Source organism: Vombatus ursinus, unplaced genomic scaffold, assembly GCF_900497805.2.
Source record: "Vombatus ursinus unplaced genomic scaffold, bare-nosed wombat genome assembly UNPS02014791.1, whole genome shotgun sequence".
Taxonomy (NCBI): domain Eukaryota; kingdom Metazoa; phylum Chordata; class Mammalia; order Diprotodontia; family Vombatidae; genus Vombatus; species Vombatus ursinus.
The window spans coordinates 72,112,778-72,132,448 of NW_020954569.1; the positions used below are offsets into that span (position 1 = coordinate 72,112,778).

General features: G+C 35.5%; 1 protein-coding gene across 1 annotated transcript in view; it reads left to right on the forward strand.

The window, feature by feature from the left end:
• DCC (DCC netrin 1 receptor) overlaps window positions 1–19,671 on the forward strand; it is a gene marked incomplete at its 5' end in the record, with an annotated part of 954,021 nt that overhangs the window by 587,549 nt on the left and 346,801 nt on the right. Inside the window, 3 exons of the mRNA XM_027869065.1 lie at window positions 5,782–5,930; window positions 9,215–9,353; window positions 17,213–17,262. Coding sequence (XP_027724866.1) covers window positions 5,782–5,930; window positions 9,215–9,353; window positions 17,213–17,262 — 338 coding nt within the window. The remainder of the gene's footprint in view (window positions 1–5,781; window positions 5,931–9,214; window positions 9,354–17,212; window positions 17,263–19,671) is intronic.

A 19,671-nucleotide genomic window follows, 5' to 3' on the forward strand; every position in this document is an offset into this window, starting at 1 on the left:
TCACTATGAAGGTAGGTGTTATTATTATTATCCCCATTTTACAGATGGGAAAACTGATGCAAAAAGACATTAGGTGATTTGATCAGGTCATATAGCTAATAAGTGTTTGAGGCTTGAATTGAACTCAGATCCTCCTGACTCCAGGCTCTATCCACTGCACCACCAACGTACTAAAATATATGGTGAAATAATACTGTTCCTTATGTAAATAGTGGTGTGTGTGTGTGTGTGTGTGTGTGAGAGAGAGAGAGAGAGAGAGAGACAGAGACAGAGACAGAGACAGAGACAGAGAGAGACAAAACAATACACAGAAAGAGAGAAAAAGACAGATTGAGACAAATGGTAGAGAAACAGTGATATGGAAAAAGAAAGAATGAAAGAAAGAAAGAAAGAGAGAGAGAGAGAGAGAGAAAGAAAAAAGAAAGAAAGAAAGAAAGAAAAAAGAAAGAAAGAAAGAAAAAGAAAGAAAGAAAGAAAGAGATGGAGGGAGGAAGGGAGGGAGGGAGAGAGAGAGAGAGGAATATGGCATCTCTGTATACTATATACTATACAAATCATTTGGATTTCATACTTTCAGAGAGACAGTTAGGTGGTACAGTGGTTAGAGTTCTGGGCCTGGAGCCAAGAAGACATGAGTTTAAATCTAGTCTCAGATATTTACTAGCTGTACATCCCTGGGCCAGTTACTTAACTTGTACTTCAATTTCCTCAACTGTAAAGTGGAGATAATAACAACATCTACATGAGATTGTTGTGAGGATCAAAGGAAATAATATCTACTCTTTCTGTAAGGTTGTTTGGATATTAAGAAGATGGCTGTTTGGAATGAGAGTGGTTGATAGGTTACTTCCCTGAACTATGCATCTATTCAGAAATCTTTCCATTAATTGAATAGTTAACTTCTATAAAAATGAGGAAAAGTTAGATGTAGTTTGCCAGAAAATTATTGTCCAACATATGTCTGACTATTTGTGACACCATTTTTTTTTTGGCAAAGATACTGGAGTGGTTTGCCATTTTCTTCTCCAGCTCATTTCACAGATGAGAATATGGAGGCAAGCAGGGTTAAATTTGCCCAGGGTCACACAGCTAGTAGGTGAGGCCAGATCTGAACTCAGGAAGATGAGTCTTGCTGACTCCAGGCCCAGTACACTATTCACTTTGCCACCTCCCTGCCCTGTGCACATATAAATAAGGGTAGATCTAAACCTACATTTGCGTGCATGCGTGCCCCTGTTCCCACCCCCCCCACACACATGAGTTCCACTCTGTATAGACTAGTGTCTACAGCATGGAAGAAGAAAACACATTCATGAATGACAGCCTAATTAAAAACCTGTGGGTTGATTGTGGGTGGCAGAAGAAAGTACAAGCGTTGACACCTGTCAGAAATGCTGCAGAAGGGGCCCTGCATTTGTTAGAAGGTTAGCTCTCTAAGGTCTTTTCCAATTCTCAAATGCTATGATTAAATGGCCTGTGCAGCAAAGTTCACCTATGGATTTGTAAAATTCTGGACCTCTGGAAATTAGCACATAGTAGCATTTGCTGACAGGTAATAATGACCAAGATCAAAGTAGACAACCTTAGACAGGAGAAACAGATGGCCAGGTTGACAATAGAAGTGCACTATGAGTCCTAATTAATAATTTGCTAATTCATCCTCCCTGTTGGACTGTACTTCTGACACATTCATGTGTAAACATATAAATTAATTAATTATGCACTAGAACATATAGCATTGTTCTTATAGAATAATTTCATGGAGCCATTAATTTCCAAATTGTTTATATCCTGCCAGATATCCACAGACTTGGAAAAGAAAATGAGTCTGAATACCTGTAAATATTCCAACTCAGATCTTGATGGGTAATTGTTCTATCACTTGAAAAAAAAATGGAAGGGGTTGAAAAACGGAGAGAAGAGAGTGCATGCACAGTATTACTATAAGTAACACTGGTATAATTTACAATCACATTATTTTAGGATCAGCAAACTATGGCCTGCAGGCCAAATCAAACCATTCTTAGTTCAAGGTCCCTGCCAAAACAGAGGAGTGGTCCAGATTTGGCCTTTAGTCCATAGTTTGACAACCTCTGCTGTAAACGATTCCTTCACTCAACTAATGTTTATTAAGCCCCATGTTGCCATAAAAAGTGTGCTGGATTTGAAATTGGGAGAAATGAGTTCAAATCCCAGCTATGCTACTTACTACCTATGTGTGTGTGACTTTAGAAAATTTACATACACTCCCTGGGCCTCAGTTTCTTCCACTCTGAAATAAAGCAGGGAAGGAGAGAATGTGTACTAGAAGACCTTTGTTGTCCCTCTGATGTTATGTGCAAATCACTGCTCTAGGTCTTGTGGTTGCTATAAAGGTGAACTGTTGTCCTCAGTGTTCAGGTAATTAAGTGAAAAGATTTTGAAAGTGTTGACTAGCTTCATATGATGGGATCCCATTCAAATTCTTCAAAATAGAGAAGGTGTAAAGAGGACTGGATTTGAAATCAAACAGTATATTTAAATGGTAGTTTGGTTCTTTACTACCTTTGTGACATTGATAAAATGAGAGGGTTTCATCAAATCATCTTTATGGTCCTTTCCTTCTATTTTAGTTTTATTTTGTTTCTGCTTTGCTACAATTATATTTTCAAAACCATAAATGCTGTTGAAAATTAAATTTCAGTGACCAATAATTCCATCCCACAAACAAATACATACCCCATACAAAGAGTCAAACTCTTGGCTCATTCTTTCATTCAACATATGATTGAAATAGGTAATTTATGTTTCACATCCTTGCCTTGGTTTATTTTATCTTTTTTCCTTTACCCTGTGTGGAGGATTTAATCATACTATAAAAACTGAGTATGTGGCTGGTGTTATGTTTGGTTAATGGAAGTATTTTAACTAGAGCTCTCTGACTGGGGTTTTTCCTCAGAGTCCTGGAGTTTTGAGGGGTAGGCTTCTTCTCCTGGTAGTCCTCCTGGCCTCACCTTCTAATCCTAATTCCATCCTGTAGGTTCCTGTCTTTCCTTGAGTTGGCCCCAGGATTTGTTCACATATGGCAACATACCCATCTCCTGGTTCTCATCCTTCTCCTCTTGGATTGCCTTTGTGTTCTGGAGATCAAGAGAGATGACCACAACTAAAACTTTCTCCAGGACTACACTGCCTGCTACTTCTCCCCTTTCTACCCTTTCCAGGGGTATAGGGCATAAGGGCAAATGACTGTACATCGGGGTTCAAGTTGGGCTTCCAGTAGGATAGACCACCCTTTTGCTGATATAACTGTATCAAAACACTAGTGGTTAACATGAAAGCCACCTGTATAGGCAACTAGATGGTACAGTAACTGAGAGTTGGACTTGGAATCAGGAAGCCTTCAGTCTCATTTAATTTCTTTCAGCCTCAGTTTCCTCATTTGTAAAATGAGTATCCAAATAGCACCTTCCTGTTGTAATTGTGAAGATAAAATGGGATCTTTTTTGTAAAGTACTTTGTAAAATTTAAAATGGAATACAAATCCCAGCTGTATAAATCTGTAGTCTGGTGAACCCTGGAGGTGGGATTTGTAAGGCATTTCCATACTGCAGTGAAGCTCCTGATCTAGCCCATTCCTGCAACTCCATATCCCCTCTTTTCTTGTTAACAACTTTGGTCGGAAGTCAAAAGCTGCAACAATTTATCTTTGAAGTCTTTGTGTTGATCCCTTGAAGGTAGCTGTAGGGAAGGAGCTTGAAATCTCTCTTCTCTTGAAAATTATGTGTGGACACTTTTAAAAAAATTTTATATTCCAGCATCTTAATCCTATTATTAAATGAGTAGCACTAGTGTCTATATGAACTATTTTCTTTTTGTCTCGTCCTTCAAATGGAATGTTTTTTTTTTATATTAACAATGACATAAAATCTAATTTGAAAAAGAAAACTATATGGAGGTGAGACACCATTGCCCTGACTCCTTCCAATTGCTCTGGGGGAGAGGTCAAAGATTAGTGTCTCAGAAGGGCAACCCTCTTCTACTAGAAGAATACCATGGGCCAGATAATCTTGTAGGGTGAAAACCCTACACTGTCAAAAGACAGACATTCTTGAGGGTTGTGTGGGTATGTATGTGTCTGAGTCTATGAGCTATGTGTGTGCACGTGTGTGTGTGTATGTTGTAGATGACCATATGCATTGTGTTTTATATCCATGAATCCCAGTCCTTGATTTGATATTGTAGATGGCCTTGATGGTGATGCAAAGTAAGAATTTCATTCAAGTGGAAACAAGTGTTTAAAAAAAAAACCAACATAGCAATACAGCTATCCCTTCCACATTGTGACTTTTGCATTATAGTTTTGATACATCACGGAAGTTTTCCTATATTATGGGATTTTTTTTCGGAGTTTTGTGGAAGCCACAGAAAGCACATGAAGGCCAGCGGATGACACAGAGCCCATGAACAAATACTTAACCCAAATTTTACAATGTTACTGTAAACACCCCATAAAAGAAAAAGGAAAAAAAAATAGACTTCCCTAATACAAAGGGAGGGCCAAAAACTTTTTTACGCAGATTTTCCAGATCATAGGGTCATCACACACCTAACCCCCACAGTGTGGAAGCAATAACTGCCTATCAAACAGGCTAATTCCGTGGAAGACATTATGAAAACCAATGGTTGAGGGGAAGCTGTAGAGATGAAAACCTTCAAGGAATCCTCTAGTAAATTTCTTCTTTCAAGTGGTGGACGTGTAACGTCAGAATCAATCTAAACAAGAATATTCAGCAAAATATTTAACTAACAAAAGACCACTTACATTCATAAATTAGGATTCTGTTTTCATATCTACTACAAAGGTTAAGCATCTGTTTGGTCTAGATAAGATTAAGGCTGTCAGTAACAATAAGTAATAATAATAATTTATACTTGTAATTTATAGCAGTACACCTGCCATTTCCAGTGCTAGCATATAAGAATGATTGCAGATTATAAAAATGTCCTTGAACGTGCTTATTTCACAGTTTAAATGTATGTAATCTTGGGAGGAGGAGTAGAAGGGAGTCACGACCTGTGATTTCTTTGGTTCAGGGAGCTGCCCAGTGAAGAAACCCTCTGAGTTTAAGCAACTCAGCAACAGTCTTAGAGGATTGTTTAGGGCACTGAGAGGATGAGAGACTTACCTTAGATCACACAGATAGTATGTGTCAGAAGGCTGGACTTGAACCCAGGTAATTCTGACATGAAGGCTGGCTCTGGCCATTAGGCCATGCTACCTCTAATAGTTTATGTTAGACATATAAATAAAAATCCTGATTCATAACATTTCTGAATAGATCTTCTCTAACACTAATTAGTTAGTTCCTGGACTTTAAAGTCAATGTGATATGGTGAGAAACACAACAAACTAGGTGTTAGGAAAACTTGGTTCTGCAGTCTAAGCCTCAGCCGCATCCACCTATATGACATTAAGCGAATAGCTTTACTTCTTGGCTTTTGTTTTTTCAATTGCAAAAATAAGAGGGCTGGAGAAAACAGTCTCCAAGGTTCTTCCCCATCCTAAAATGTTATGATTCTATAGCTTTATGTTAAATATTTAGTAACTTACAAACTTACAGCACAGATACTTCTTAAAAGTGCAGTTACACACACAAACACACACACACATACCCACATACATGCGTGTATATATCAAATACATATACATTATAATGTACCAGAAAACTTTGTGTCTTTCTTTTTTTTTTTTTTTTTGAGGAATGAGAAATTCTTACATTGGTCATTTTTTTCCTACAGTGCAAGTCCCAGGGCCAGTTGAAAACCTGCAAGCTATATCTACCTCACCTACCTCAATTCTTATTTCCTGGGAACCCCCTGCCTATGCAAATGGTCCAGTCCAAGGTTACAGATTGTTCTGTACTGAGGCTTCTACTGGAAAAGAACAGGTAGGCAACAAAATGCATCATAACTCTGCATGCACTGATGTGCCTGCACTGGAAAAATGTGTAAGAAAATCTTCCAGAAGCTTCATACAGTTGAGCAGAGTGTTTAGTCCAAGTGAGCGAATTAAGTGGATAGTTGATTAATTTTAAAATATTTGTTATTGAAAGTTTGAGTAATTTAATTGGATTCTAGGTTGTTGGAACACAGGGAGCTGGGGAGGTAAATGGGCATTAGAATGAAGTCAATATAGGAGATGCCAATTTTCTTACATGGTAAACAGATAATTGTTGCTGTTGGATTCACACAGGAAGTGGGGAATTATAAAATCTTGGTGTAGATCTAGGCCTTCTAAAGATCATTTTAAAAAAATGAAAATATGTGTGTGTATAATACACATTTAGAGATGTATAGACATAACTCTATGGGAGATGTGTACATATCTTGAAAGGCAGGGTGGTGTAGGAAATAAGAGTAATTTATGTAAGCATCTATATGTTAGCAGCTATAGGTACTGGGAAATAATAATGAAAGTTAACATTTATATGGCATCTTGGAATATAGAAATATTAATACAGAGGTCACTGTCTTCATCAGTGTCAGCCTCCTGAAAGCTAGTTTCATTTCTAATTATTTTCTATGTGAAGGGGTCTATAAAATTAAAAGCCATTTCCCTATAAATATGTGGACAAAATATAAAAACAGTTTTCAAATTAAGAAACATAATGATTCACAACCAGCTGAAAATTACTCAAAATCATTTACAATTATAGAAATAAAAATTAAAATAACTTCAGTATATTACCTCATACTCCTAAAATTCACAAAAGAGTAAAAGATGGGAAAAATAGTGTAGGTGGAACTGTGGGAGGAAAAAAAGCCTAATTCAGAGCTGGGAGAGCAGTGACTTGTTCCAGCCATTTTAGAAAACAATTAAGAATTTTTCAAGAGAAGTTAAAGCCCCTATTTGTCTAATCTTTCCTTCTTATTCTCCTTTGCTGAATCATAATCTTTGTCATGCCTATTAACCATGCATGTTTGCTGAGACTCTCCTCCTCAGCCCTGGACTTTTTTGTTGTTGTTGTTGTTTTCGATCTCTAACTTGGGGATCTTATCAGGTCCCCTGGATCTAATTATCAGATCTATATAGATGATATACAAATCTCTGTCTCTAGCCCTAATCTTTCTCCTGATTTTCAATCCCATGGTACCAATTGGATGTCCTGTAGACATCTTAAATTTAACAAGAATAAAACAGAATTCATTATCTTTCCTCCAAAACCTCCCTGCTTTCAAACCTCCCTATTATTGTCAAATACAATACTATCCTCCCAGTCACCCAAGCCTGCAAACTCAATGATATCCTTAAATCCTCAAATGCACTTTGCATGTATAAAATCTATTGCCAAATCTTGTCATTTCTACTGTCACATCTCTTGTCTATGTCCCCGCTCTCCACTCACATAGTCGTCACCTAGTTAAGGCCCTCATCACTTTTCTGCTAGACTATACCAATGGCCTTCCAACTGGTCTTCCTGCCTCAAGTTTTGGCCCATTTGAATTTACCTTCTATACCCAACTGCTAAGGTGACTTTTCTAAATTGTAGATCTGACCATTTTGTTCCACTATTTAACAAACTCCATTAACTCCCTATTGCTTCCAGGATCAAATATAAATCCTCTTTTAAAGCTCTTAAAAACTTCTGCCCTTTAAAGCTCTTCCTAACTTGGTCACTTAATACCTTTCCTAGATTCTTGCACTTCAGTCTCCTACACATTATATAATCTAGCTCCTTGCCCACTTGATTCTTCTTGCACATGACTCATCCATCTCTGTGACTTCTCAGTCATTGTTCCACATGCTGGAAATGTTCCTGACATGTCTCCTCATTTCTACATCCTAACTTCCTTGGATTTCTTCAAGACTACTCAGATCTCACCTTAAGGAAGTCCCCCCACCCCCCATTTGCTAATGCGTTCCCTCCTCTGAATATTTCACATCAACTCTGTATAAATCTTGTATACACATATTCTCTCCCTCATTAGAATCAAGTTCCTTGAGGGCAGAAATGTTTTTGTTTTGTTTTTCCCCTTTATTTGTATGCCCGTTACATAGTACAGTGCCTGGCACCTGGTAAGTACTCAATAAAAACTTGGTGACTGATTGTCATCCTCTACCCACATGACTTTGTGGTAGCTCAACTAAAGATGGTCCTTGAAGCTTTATGTGTATGATATCCTCACATCTGGTAATTTTAATCACTTAAACCAAATACCTAACCACTGAGTTTTTTTAAAGAATTAAAATATTATAAAACCTAACTTTCCCAGTTTACATCACAACAGGTATAATACTTCATTTTAATATTGCCCATTGGTAATTGAAACTTCTTATGATATGTTACATGATTTATTGCTTCCTCAAGTAGGACCTAGATGACTCAGGGTCATCATGACAAACATGTACAATTTTGAGATGAAGTTATCTGCCACTCATGAGCTACTTGGATCTCCATCCCAAACTGATTTAAAATGGACTTTGAAGTGGTGCCACTTGTTTGCTGAGGAAGGTCAGTGATACAGTGGAATAAGTGCTACATTTAGAATGAGGAAGACCTATGCTTGAATCCTAACTTAGATATTTACTAGCCTGGGCATGTGATTTAACTTCTCTGTGCCTCAGTTTCTTCATCTGTAAAATGAAGGCATTAGAATCAACAACTTTTAAAAGGCTCCTCTAGCTCTAAGTTTATGACCCTATGTGGTGACCTTCAACACCTCAGCTATAATAGGAAAACAATACTGACCTCCATCATAGAATTCTGAATATTTCAAACAAAAAATGTGTATAATGTCACTCAATATTGTGTGCTCACTTTCTGTTTATGTTTAAGTAATAAATAAAAGTGGAATCTTTTTTTTTCCATAAGGTCTAATTCTTTCTGTAGTACAGAAACAGATCTCTTCCCATTGAGTTAGTAATATGCTTTCTGGTGTTGAGTCAATTTATGGAGAAAAAAACCCACTAAATGTATTGTGTAGTGTAAAGTAAATTGGAACTTAATGACTGTAAAATAGTATAGTGATACATTAGCAGGAGACTACAGAGGACGGTGCTTCAGTCAGGAAGTCTATGTTACAAGTTACCTTTTACAGCTACTCAAATAAGGATTTAAACTGTGTAGTTTGGTGAGCAAAAGTCTAATATAAATTTATTCCACAGAATCACTGCCATATCTGCTTTAATGTTCCTCTTAATAACAATTTCTGCCTTTTTTTATCTTCCCAGAATATAGAGGTTGATGGACTGTCTTACAAGCTAGAAGGGTTGAAAAAATTTACAGAGTATACCCTTCGCTTTCTGGCTTATAATCGATATGGGCCAGGGGTATCCACCGATGATCTCACAGTCGTGACACTTTCTGATGGTAAGTTAGAAGTAAGAAAACCATATATTTTAAATGTTAATATAAAAGAAGTAAACTTACGTAATTATGGTAGAACCATTTATAACAAATCTTGTTTAAACTCTTTACTGTCTAGTGGATAGAATACTGAAATTCAAGTCAGGAAGATCTGGGTTCAAATACTACCTCTGGCACTCATTAACTGTGTGACCCTGGACAAGTCCCTAACATCTCTAAGCCTCAGTTTCCTCATCTGTAAAATGAGATATTTGGATGAGATGGCTTCTGAGTTCCCTTCTACCTCTAAATCTATGATTCTACGGTCCTTTCCAAAGTGCACATAAAAATTAAAAGAAGATTGGGGCTCTCTTCAACCGTATTTCCATTAAATGTTAGAATTAACTTAACACTCTATAATTGTAATGCTTAAGCTTGTCCCTAATGAAGAGATGAAAAAAATGTAGAAAGGACATTATAATGGACTGCTGTATGACTCCATCTAATTTTTCCATGATTCCCCAAACAAAAGCTCTCTTCCTTGGCCACAACTTCCCCTATTTGTGTTATCTCCCTTATATTGTAAGTTACTTGAATACATGAACTGTTTCACTTTTTTTTGGTTGCACTTGCAGACCCCAGAATCATAGATGGTGCATATAATAGTAGTTGTTTAATAAATACTTTTTTTATTCATTCATTCATTTACTGTCAGACTCAGTGAATGGGCTCTTTCATTTTGCTGAAATATTTTTTCCTCTTCTTTTGTATCATTTGTTACTTTGTTACAGGGATGGTTCACTGGATAGGGGACAGGGAAGAAGAGTATATAATTGGATATGAAGGAGATATTAAAATACATAAACAATTTAAAAGTTTAAAATCATACACTGAGACCATAGTGTATTAGGAAGTCTATAAATTTTAGTGTTTGCTGAGATCTCAATTTCATTTTTTCCCTTATCTAAAAAAAAAAATTAAAAAATATGAAAAAAGAATAGTGTTCTTGGAAGGTAATTTGATTTAGCATGCTTGGTGTATTCTTTTTTATTTATTAATTATTTTTTATGAAAGGTAAAAAAAGAAAGGTGGTAAAAAAGAGAAATCACCCAGCCAATTCCTGGCTGAGTTTGTCTCTTCAATTAGGAATGATAAAAATCCATGGAAAATACCTGTAGATTTAGAAGAGTTAGATTTGGGAAACAAAATGGAATAGGTTAAGGTATATCAAGTATGTTTACAGATTACATAGGGCCAGAGAAACTCAACAAAGGGAGATTTCCTTAAATCCTACAAACGAGAAAAAGAGAGAAATTGATCTGATATATATATATATATATAATGCATATATATATATGTTACTGTTCAAAGAAAGAAGAGAACTAGAGGCAAGAGAATATTTAAAAACTTAATGTGAAACGAAAGTAGAGGAACATAGTTTAAGATGTGAGAAGATGAGGAAAAAAGAGTTGATCGAGAAATGCTGTTGTAAAGATTCTAAAAACCTCATTACTTCCTAAAGTGGCTATGCTTTATGTGATGCTATGACTTATTGATCCGTTTAGTTAAAAAAATGAAGAAAAAGAAGACACATTGACTTCTTGTTGCCTTACTAACCCGTATTTCTTAAACCTGGCCATACGGATACGGGTAGACATACTTCATAGCTTGTCAATAGAGCAAGGGAAGGGACGTGTATCATTAAACAAAGTGAAAAGATGCCATGTGAAGTAAAGCATGTTATTGAAATGGATGATAGACTCATGTTCCCTGAACCCCCTTTCATGATACTATTTGCATTGCAGATTCTGGCTCATTTGCAGCTCTAACTTTAAAAAATTATTATTTCATATTTGACACCTCTTCAATATTATTTTTAAAGTGATTCTTATGCCCATCCATCTAATTCTCTTATCATTTGCTGTACAGAGTGAATCTTGGCAGAATAAATTACTTCACACTTATAATTATAAAAACAAAAGAAAACAAGTGAAAATGAATATTTTACATAATTTATGTAGATTTAATTCACACTCTGAACTGTAGTACTGTGGCCCTGTTCTCCACTTTGGTTTTAAATGTCATAAGTGAGAAAGATAGATTATTTCTCATTAGCCAAAAAATTATCCTTTGGAAATGTTTCAACTCTTTAGGAATAACTAGGATGTCACTAGAGAAAAAAGCTTTCAGAATCAGATACTACTCCATACCAGCAAACATGGATGCAAACTGCTTTTATTACTGAAAAAATGCTGATCTAAATGGCTACACAAGTCTTAGGTTATACCTAATCTATAGACATGAGTTTTGGCTGAATTAATTTACAACCAATCAGTCATCCTAAACTGAATAAAAATAAGAGGTTGAGGGCAGGTAGGTGGCACAGTGGATAGAGTACCAGGCCTGGAGTCAGGAAGACTCATTTTCCTGAGTTCAAATCTGGCCTCAGACACATGCTAACTGTGTGACCCTGGGCAAGTCACTTGCCTCAGTTTTCTCATCTGTAAAATGAGCTAGAGAAGGAAATAGAAAACCACCTGAGTATTTTTGTCAAGAAAACCCCAAATGGGTTCACAAAGAATCAGACAGAACTGAAAATTACTGAATAACACCATTTAAGCACAGCCACAGGGCCTTTTCTTTGTGAGCCTGTGCTGATTATAGCTAAGTACAAGCTAATTCTAATAGTATCTCTGTTCTTGTAACATCTTGTTTCTTTCTCCTTCCAATGTGTAACTCTGGAAAGAGAAAGAGTGAAATTTGGCAGGTTTTGAGAAGAGTCTACTGGAAAACAGTATGTTTGTCCAATTGAATTCTCTACCACAGAATCTTTCTTTCTTCTCTGATAGTGTGCTTTTAAAAGTTTCCACCCAGTTAAACTTTCATTGCTGTTTTAATTGTTTTGTGATTCTTGTAGGTAAAAATGTCTTCTTATAATTAACTCTTCAATATCCTTGGTCTCCTAAGCCAACAGTGACCTAATATGTCCAATTTCTACTGGTCTACTCTAGACTGAGAAGCCAATGTTTGTAGTAAATCAGGTTCCAGATTGACTTCAAAGATATCATTCAGAGAAGTTATCCATCAATTAATAATTATGAAAGACAATGCTATAGTTTCATCTAAGAGCAACAAAATAAACAAACACAATTCTTTCAGAGCAGGATAAATACAGGAAGCTACCCTGAGATTCAGTAAGTGAGAGTGTCTGCAGACCTGAAAGTATCTTGAGATGCTAGTGTGTCCAATGACACTCATATTTTCTTTAACAAAGACACTAAGTATAGAACCTAAAATACTCCCAAACATGCCACCTGGGTGTATATGACACCAAGTCCATTTTTAGGGAATGACTTAAAGTCCCTATGAGCACCGGTATTTGTTTCTTAATCTGAGAATTAGATCCCCCTTCAAAACAACAAAGCATCCCATCAGAACACATTTCAAACTATTTTGTTCTGCCATATTGAGGGGAGTTTCCATACTAGACATCTTTAATGAACCATTTGGTAAATGATGAATAACTTCACATGCTGAAGAGCAAAGCACTGAGCCAGGTCCTTCCCCTCTGCCTTTCTGCAGTTAAAGCTGACATTTAAAGAGTGCTATTAAAGATAAGGCCAGATAGGTATTGCGATCCCCCTCCCTACCAAACATGCACACACATGTGCACGCATATGCATACACACAATATGACCAATTTTACCATCTTTTATCTATTTTACCTTCTTTAAATCAGGGTAGACAAATGGTAGGGAGAATTTAGTTTGAAATATGTTCTAATTCAGGTGTGAGGAACCTGCAACCTCAAGGCCACATGTGACCCTCTAAGTCCTCAAGTGTGGCCCTTTGACTGAGTCCAAGTTTTACAGAACAAATCCCCTTGTAAAACTTGGACTCAGTCAAAAGGCCACATACAAGGGCCTAGAAGGTCACATGTGGCCTCAAGGCCACAGGCCCACCCCTGGAATTGAATATGCTTTCATCTTATATTCAAAGGCAGCGTACTGCCAGCTTCGATAGATTAAAAAAATAGATTAAGTGCTTGCCCTTTAGAAGTCTAGATGATAATCATGCAGGGAAAACACATTGGCTTGTTATGGTTTTTAATGCCTTTATCATGCCATGATATTTGCATCTTATTCCTTGAAGCAAAATATTCCCAAGCCTTTTTGAGATCTGGCAGTATAAAGAAGAGAAATCATGCTTGGCCGTCTAGATTCTCAACCTTCCACAGATGAGAAACTAATAGATTTTTATAAGTATGAGTATAAACTTTAACCACAAGCTAAGTGGCATTCGAGGCCTATATAGGGAATGTTATGATCTCAAAAATCTGATTACCCACTAGGACTTCAGTGCCTGTAATAAAGTTATGCCTTTAATATTTATTTCAATGTCAACAAGTGGTTATAAAGGAATAAGTAAAGATTAATAATTAGATATAATAAGAAATTAATATGAGTGAAAGTCAGGTCAAATATAGACTAGCTGATAAGGTCAGGTTATATTCAGGAAGAAAAGTAGAGTAGAATAGAGAGGCAGCTAGTTGGCATGGTGGGCAAAATGCAGACTAAGTCAGGAAGACCTGCGTTCAGACACTAAATGAGCTCTGTGACTGTGGGCAAATAATTTTTCCAGCCTTAGTTTCCTTGGTTGTAAAATGGGGATGATAACACCTAATTCACAACTTGCTTTGTTGTAAATATGCATTTATAATACATATATGCACATGTATACATACTTATACATCTATACATGTATAAACATATGTATATATATATGTATGTGTATATATATATATATATATATGTTGTTTTGCAAACCCAAAGTTTGATATAAATTCTGGTTATTATTATTGGTTTTGTTGTTAGTGGAAATCAAAATATTGATGATTTACATGTTTTGGAAATGCATTTTATCATACATCCTCTTCTCATCCTCTTACTAAATTTAACAGCATAACATAATATCATAGGGAGCTGATCTTGAACCCAGGAACATCTGAGTTCAAGTTCTGCCCCTTGAAGCCTACTGATTCTGTGATTCTGACAGGTCCCATACCCCCTAAGTTCTCTAGACAACTCTCAAGATTAGAAATGGCAGGGAAGTTATCATCTTGTTTTGGTAGAGGGAGTTTCCTCATTGATGATTCCCTGTGAATTATTGGATCAAGATCCTATCCTATCTACCAAATTGGGAAGAAATAGTGAAGTTTAAATTGGAATATTCTCATATTTCTATTTTGTGGTACCAATATTAGAATTTTAATGTAATAGTTATAGTTAGTAAAAGGCTTCTGAATCATATTTCCATTTGTTCTAATAAATTCTGTGTCCTTTTTGAAAAGTGAAAGTCATTTCTAACCCTAAATTATTTTTATATTAAACAAGCAACTAGAAGCCAGATTATTAGAATTAGAAGCCAGAACTATTAGAAGATACTGGGCACTATAAAGTCACTGGAATACAAAGACAAAAATGAAAAGTATCACTGCCTTCAAGAAGCTCGCATTCTATGTTTCTATTTGCGAGTAGAACTCCATTATGGTTTTTAGAAACTACTAGTCTTTTTAAACATTTTCTTTCTTTTTTTTTGTACTTAGATAGAGATATTAAGTATTATTAATAAGCTCTTTATAAAACTGTATAAGTTTATAAGAAAAATGATGGTAAGACTTCAACTTCATTTGAGTGTAATTTTAAGCTATATGTTTTCAGGCTTTGTCCACAAAATGACATCATAATTTAATCAATCCTGACAGTTAACTAGATACTCTAGATACTCTCCAAAAAAAGTTTTTTTTTCTTTTTCTTTTTTTTGGGGGAGGGGAGGGGTTAAACATCTCCATATTTGTAAGATTTGCTTTAAGTTCTTCCTGGATAGCTCCACCTCTACAGAGAACTTGATGGACTTCATTTATGACTAGTCTGTTTCCCTGTTCCTGGGTGTAGAGCTGCATTTGTAGGTACAACTCCCATTCCAGTACCATAATGCTGCATTGTCAAAGATACATTGTTGTTGTTCAGTCATTTCAGTCCTGCTGGATTCTTCATGACCCCATTTGGGGTTTTCTTGGCAAGGTTACTGGAGTGGTATATCATTCCTTCTCCAGCTCATTTAACAGATGAGGATACTGAGGTAAACAAGATTAAGTGACTTGCCCTGGGTCACACAGCTAACATGCATAGATGAGTATTATTGTTAGAGCTCTGATAACCGCAAAAAGCACTATCTGGAGGATGGGGTGGAAAAGGAGAGGAAATATTGAATGTGGAATGACAAAAGGAATAATGATGGTGTCTCCCTTTTCCGTACTCAGCAAGAACATTCCCAGAGAGGAAGGGGAGAATTAAACTGTGTAATAGAAATAATGGAGCTTGTTGAAATATATTTGAAGTGTAGAATGTCAAAGTAGTTTTTTAAAAATATTGTATTTAAGGATAGATAGGAGGGGAATCAAAAAGTACTTGAATTTTGATTCAATTAGAATCTTAATAATTTATAAGTTTGTACTCTTTTGAAAAATCATTTTTCCCCATTTGTCTTAGTATCATTTGAGTTACAGAAAAGTGTCAAGAATGACAGTTGGTAGTGACAGACTAAATGTATTTTTCAAAGAGCTGCTGTATTGCTACAAACCAGTGTGTGTCTCTGGCATCCTGCCTTATGTACACACAACTAAAATATGACATGAGTGGCATTTCTAAGTAGTTTCCTTGCCCTATTTTTGAGAGAAAATATATTGCACTGAATGGATTATACACTAGGGATGGGGTGAACATATGTTTTGCAAAATGTAGAATACTCTCTAATTTAGTTTTTACCCACTTTTTCAAGTATAAAGATCATTTGTAATATCAAAAAATGAGATCTGCTATTTAGGGAGGTGTCAGCTTTTCATTTTAGAACTTGAAGTGAAAAACAGGAGTTGTGAATGATATCAAAAGAAACTAATCTAAAATGTCTAGAAAGTAACTGAGAAAATTATGTTAAATCTAGGGATTTTCTATTTAGCTATTACTAAAAAGATCTGAGATTATATGTTTGCTTATATATTTACTGGTTTGCAATATGATTCTAATGCAATTATGGTTTAATGTTTCAGACATTGACTCATTAACTATTGAAAGACAATAGGTCTCTATTACATACACTTCCTCTGGTTCCCTAAGGTAGCTGCTAATGCAGGAAAAGAATACGGGGAAAAAAAAGAAGTATGTAAAAGGAGGTGAGTAAAGAAGAAAGGAAGGATTACAAGTTCTTTAAAAGAAGAGGAAAAAAAGATAAATTTCCCCCCCAATAATTGAGAAGTTGACTATAAACATGCTACTAAAAACCAGCATATCTCTCTGGCACACTTCCTTCGTTACAAACCACTAAAATATGGGCTGTGTTTCTTAGAATCCTTTCCCCATTTTAGGAGAGAAAAAGGAATTGTATTAACAGGATTTAGCAATACGGGTGACCATTAGAATGAAATAATCCACCATAAAAGCATGCAGATCTTGAGATGCTCAGCATCTTAAATGAAGCAAAGAAATTTCCCAAATGTTTTCATTTCTTTCCATTGGAAGGTTATCAGCTGAAAACTGTAATTAAATGGCAGTATTTGGTGTCACATTAGGCACATTCTTGATGAACTGTTTCAGAGACTCCCTAGATGGATTACTGGTACTCTAAAAGGGAGAAGTGAACAGATGCAGTTACTTTTTATTTCTTCAGGGGACCTTTGAAGTGCCACCTGAATTAAGTGCATAATTATAATTAGATGACAAATGCATCCCTGTCTTTCCAAAGGATTTTGTGTTGTTTTTTTTTTTTTTGACTTTGCCAGTAATCATTCTCTACTTGTTTTTTGTTTCTTTGTTTTTTTCTTTCAGTACCCAGCGCTGCCCCTCAGAACATATCCTTGGAAGTGGTTAATTCAAGGGTAAGTCTACCAAATACCTATTCACATTTTCATTCCTGGTTCATTTACAAGTCCATTCATCAGCTACAGAAATAAGACATTTTTGTTTGTCATAACAAAGGAATCCTTCAATTTTATCGACATTCGCCTTATTGGATAAAGTTGTTTTTCCAAGTGAAAAAAAAATTAGTAGAAAAATGCAACTGTAGCCAACATCCCTCATTTCTTTAAGGTTGAATGAATTGAACAACAAATGTGTAGCTACTCTTTCTTTTCTAGTAAAGTTAGTTTGCTTAGCATGAATTATAAAGTGTCAAAGTTAAATTGAATTCCATCTATTCTTGTTGTTCATGGGAATTTTGTACTAATGAAGTCCTAGAAACAGCCGTGGGGTATATAAATGCACAAATACCCAGTGTATGTGTGGAGGGAAGGAGAAGTTGATGTTTTTTTAGTGGGCAGTCTATTGACTCCAAATTCTCCAATGTCCTACATTTTAATGCATCAAATATTTAAGGAAAGCCTTTTTTTATTTCATTTTAATTTATTTTAAGTAAATAACACTTATTTTTCCAATTGCATGTAAAAATAGTTTTCAACATTCATTTTTATAAGACATTGAGTTCCAAATTTTTCTCCCTCCCTGCTATCTCCCCTGCCCTGCTATCTCCCCTTCCCAAGATGGCAAGTATTCTGAAATAGGTTATACATGTGCAATAATTTTAAACATATTTCCACATTAATCATGTTGTGAAAGAAGAAACAGAAAAAATAAAAAAAAACATTTAAAATTAGTGAAAATAGTATGCTTTGATCTGCATTCAAACTCCATAGTTCTTTCTCTGGATGCAGATAACATTTTCCATCATGAATCTTTTGAAATTGTCTTGGATCATTGTGTTGCTGAGAAGAACTGAGTTAGTCATAGTTGATCATCACACAATGTTGTTGTTACTGTGTACAATGTTCTCCTGGTTTCGTTCATTTCACTTAGCATCAGCTCATGTCTTTCCAAGTTTTTCTGAAATCCACCTGCTTATTATTTCTTATAACACAATAGTATTCCATTGCATTTATATACCACAACTTATTCAGCCATTCCCCAATTGATGGGCATTTCTTCAATTTCCAATTCTTTCCCACCCAAAAAAGAGCTGCCATAAATATTTTTGTATGTTTAGGTCCTTTTACCGTTTTTTATAATTTCTTTGAGATATAGACCTATTAGTGGTATCATTGGATCAAAAGGTATGCACAGTTTGATTGCCCTTTGTGCATAGTTCCAGACTGCTCTCTAGAATGACTGGATCAGTTCACAACTCCACAATCAATGCATTAGTATATAAGGCTTTTTTTTTTTAAGACATGTAAATGCATTTACTCAGAATTATTGCCCTGAGCAAAGCCATATGGAAGTGAGGGGAAAAATGAAACTATGTACAATATTATTTTAATTAAATTCTAAAGAAAATAGTTTTTATAAATTTATTTATAAATAAATTTAATAAATAAATTTTAATTAAATTCTTAGAATAACTAAGGCCATCATGACCAAAAGAATTTAACTCCATAAAGCTTTAAAACAGTAGTTTGAACAAGACTTAGAGGCTTTGTGTTCCAATCCTCTCTTGTTTTTGAAGAATACAAGGCCCCAAAATGGCAAATGACCTGAAATAAAAAATAGCAGAACTGGGATGAGAGTTCAGATCTTCTGACTCCCCCCACTACTACTAGTAAACAGAGTTATTATCACTGTACATAAATTCATTCATACTGATTACATAGGGATGAAATAATGTGCATTATATATGTATAAAGAGGAATTATCCCCATTAAATCACAAATCTTTAGAAATAGGTATTATTTATTATCTTTCTTCTAGTGCATGGCTTATTCTGAGACATTGAGTTTCCTTTGGTAGTTCCTACAGTCTAGCAGTAGTAATATTTATTAAGTTATTCAGCTAATACTAAATTAATCAATCAAAAACACTTTATTAAATAACTTTTATGTACCAGACACTATCCTAAGTATAAAAAGAAAACAATCTTTGATCTCAAGGAGCTTACATTATACTGGGAGACATGCATTTTCACAGGGGTTACATATGGTTTACATCCCAAAAAAATTATCCAGTGATTGGTGCAGGGGTGGAGAAGGGGAATCAGGAAAATCTTTAAAAAAATCCGATAGTTGACCTGACTCTTAAAAGAAATTAGGAGTTTCCAGTGGGAGCGATAAGGAGAGAACATATTGCAGACATGGTGGGGAAGGGGAGGGGACAGCCTGTACAAAGGTATGAAAAAAATAGAATTCAATCCTGAAATTCTATGAGGAGCTGACTCTGAATCAGAATGATTCTGAGTACATTCGTGGGACAATAGATTGTCCTACCAAGGAGGGTTTTGATAAGTGTTTAGCAACTGGCTC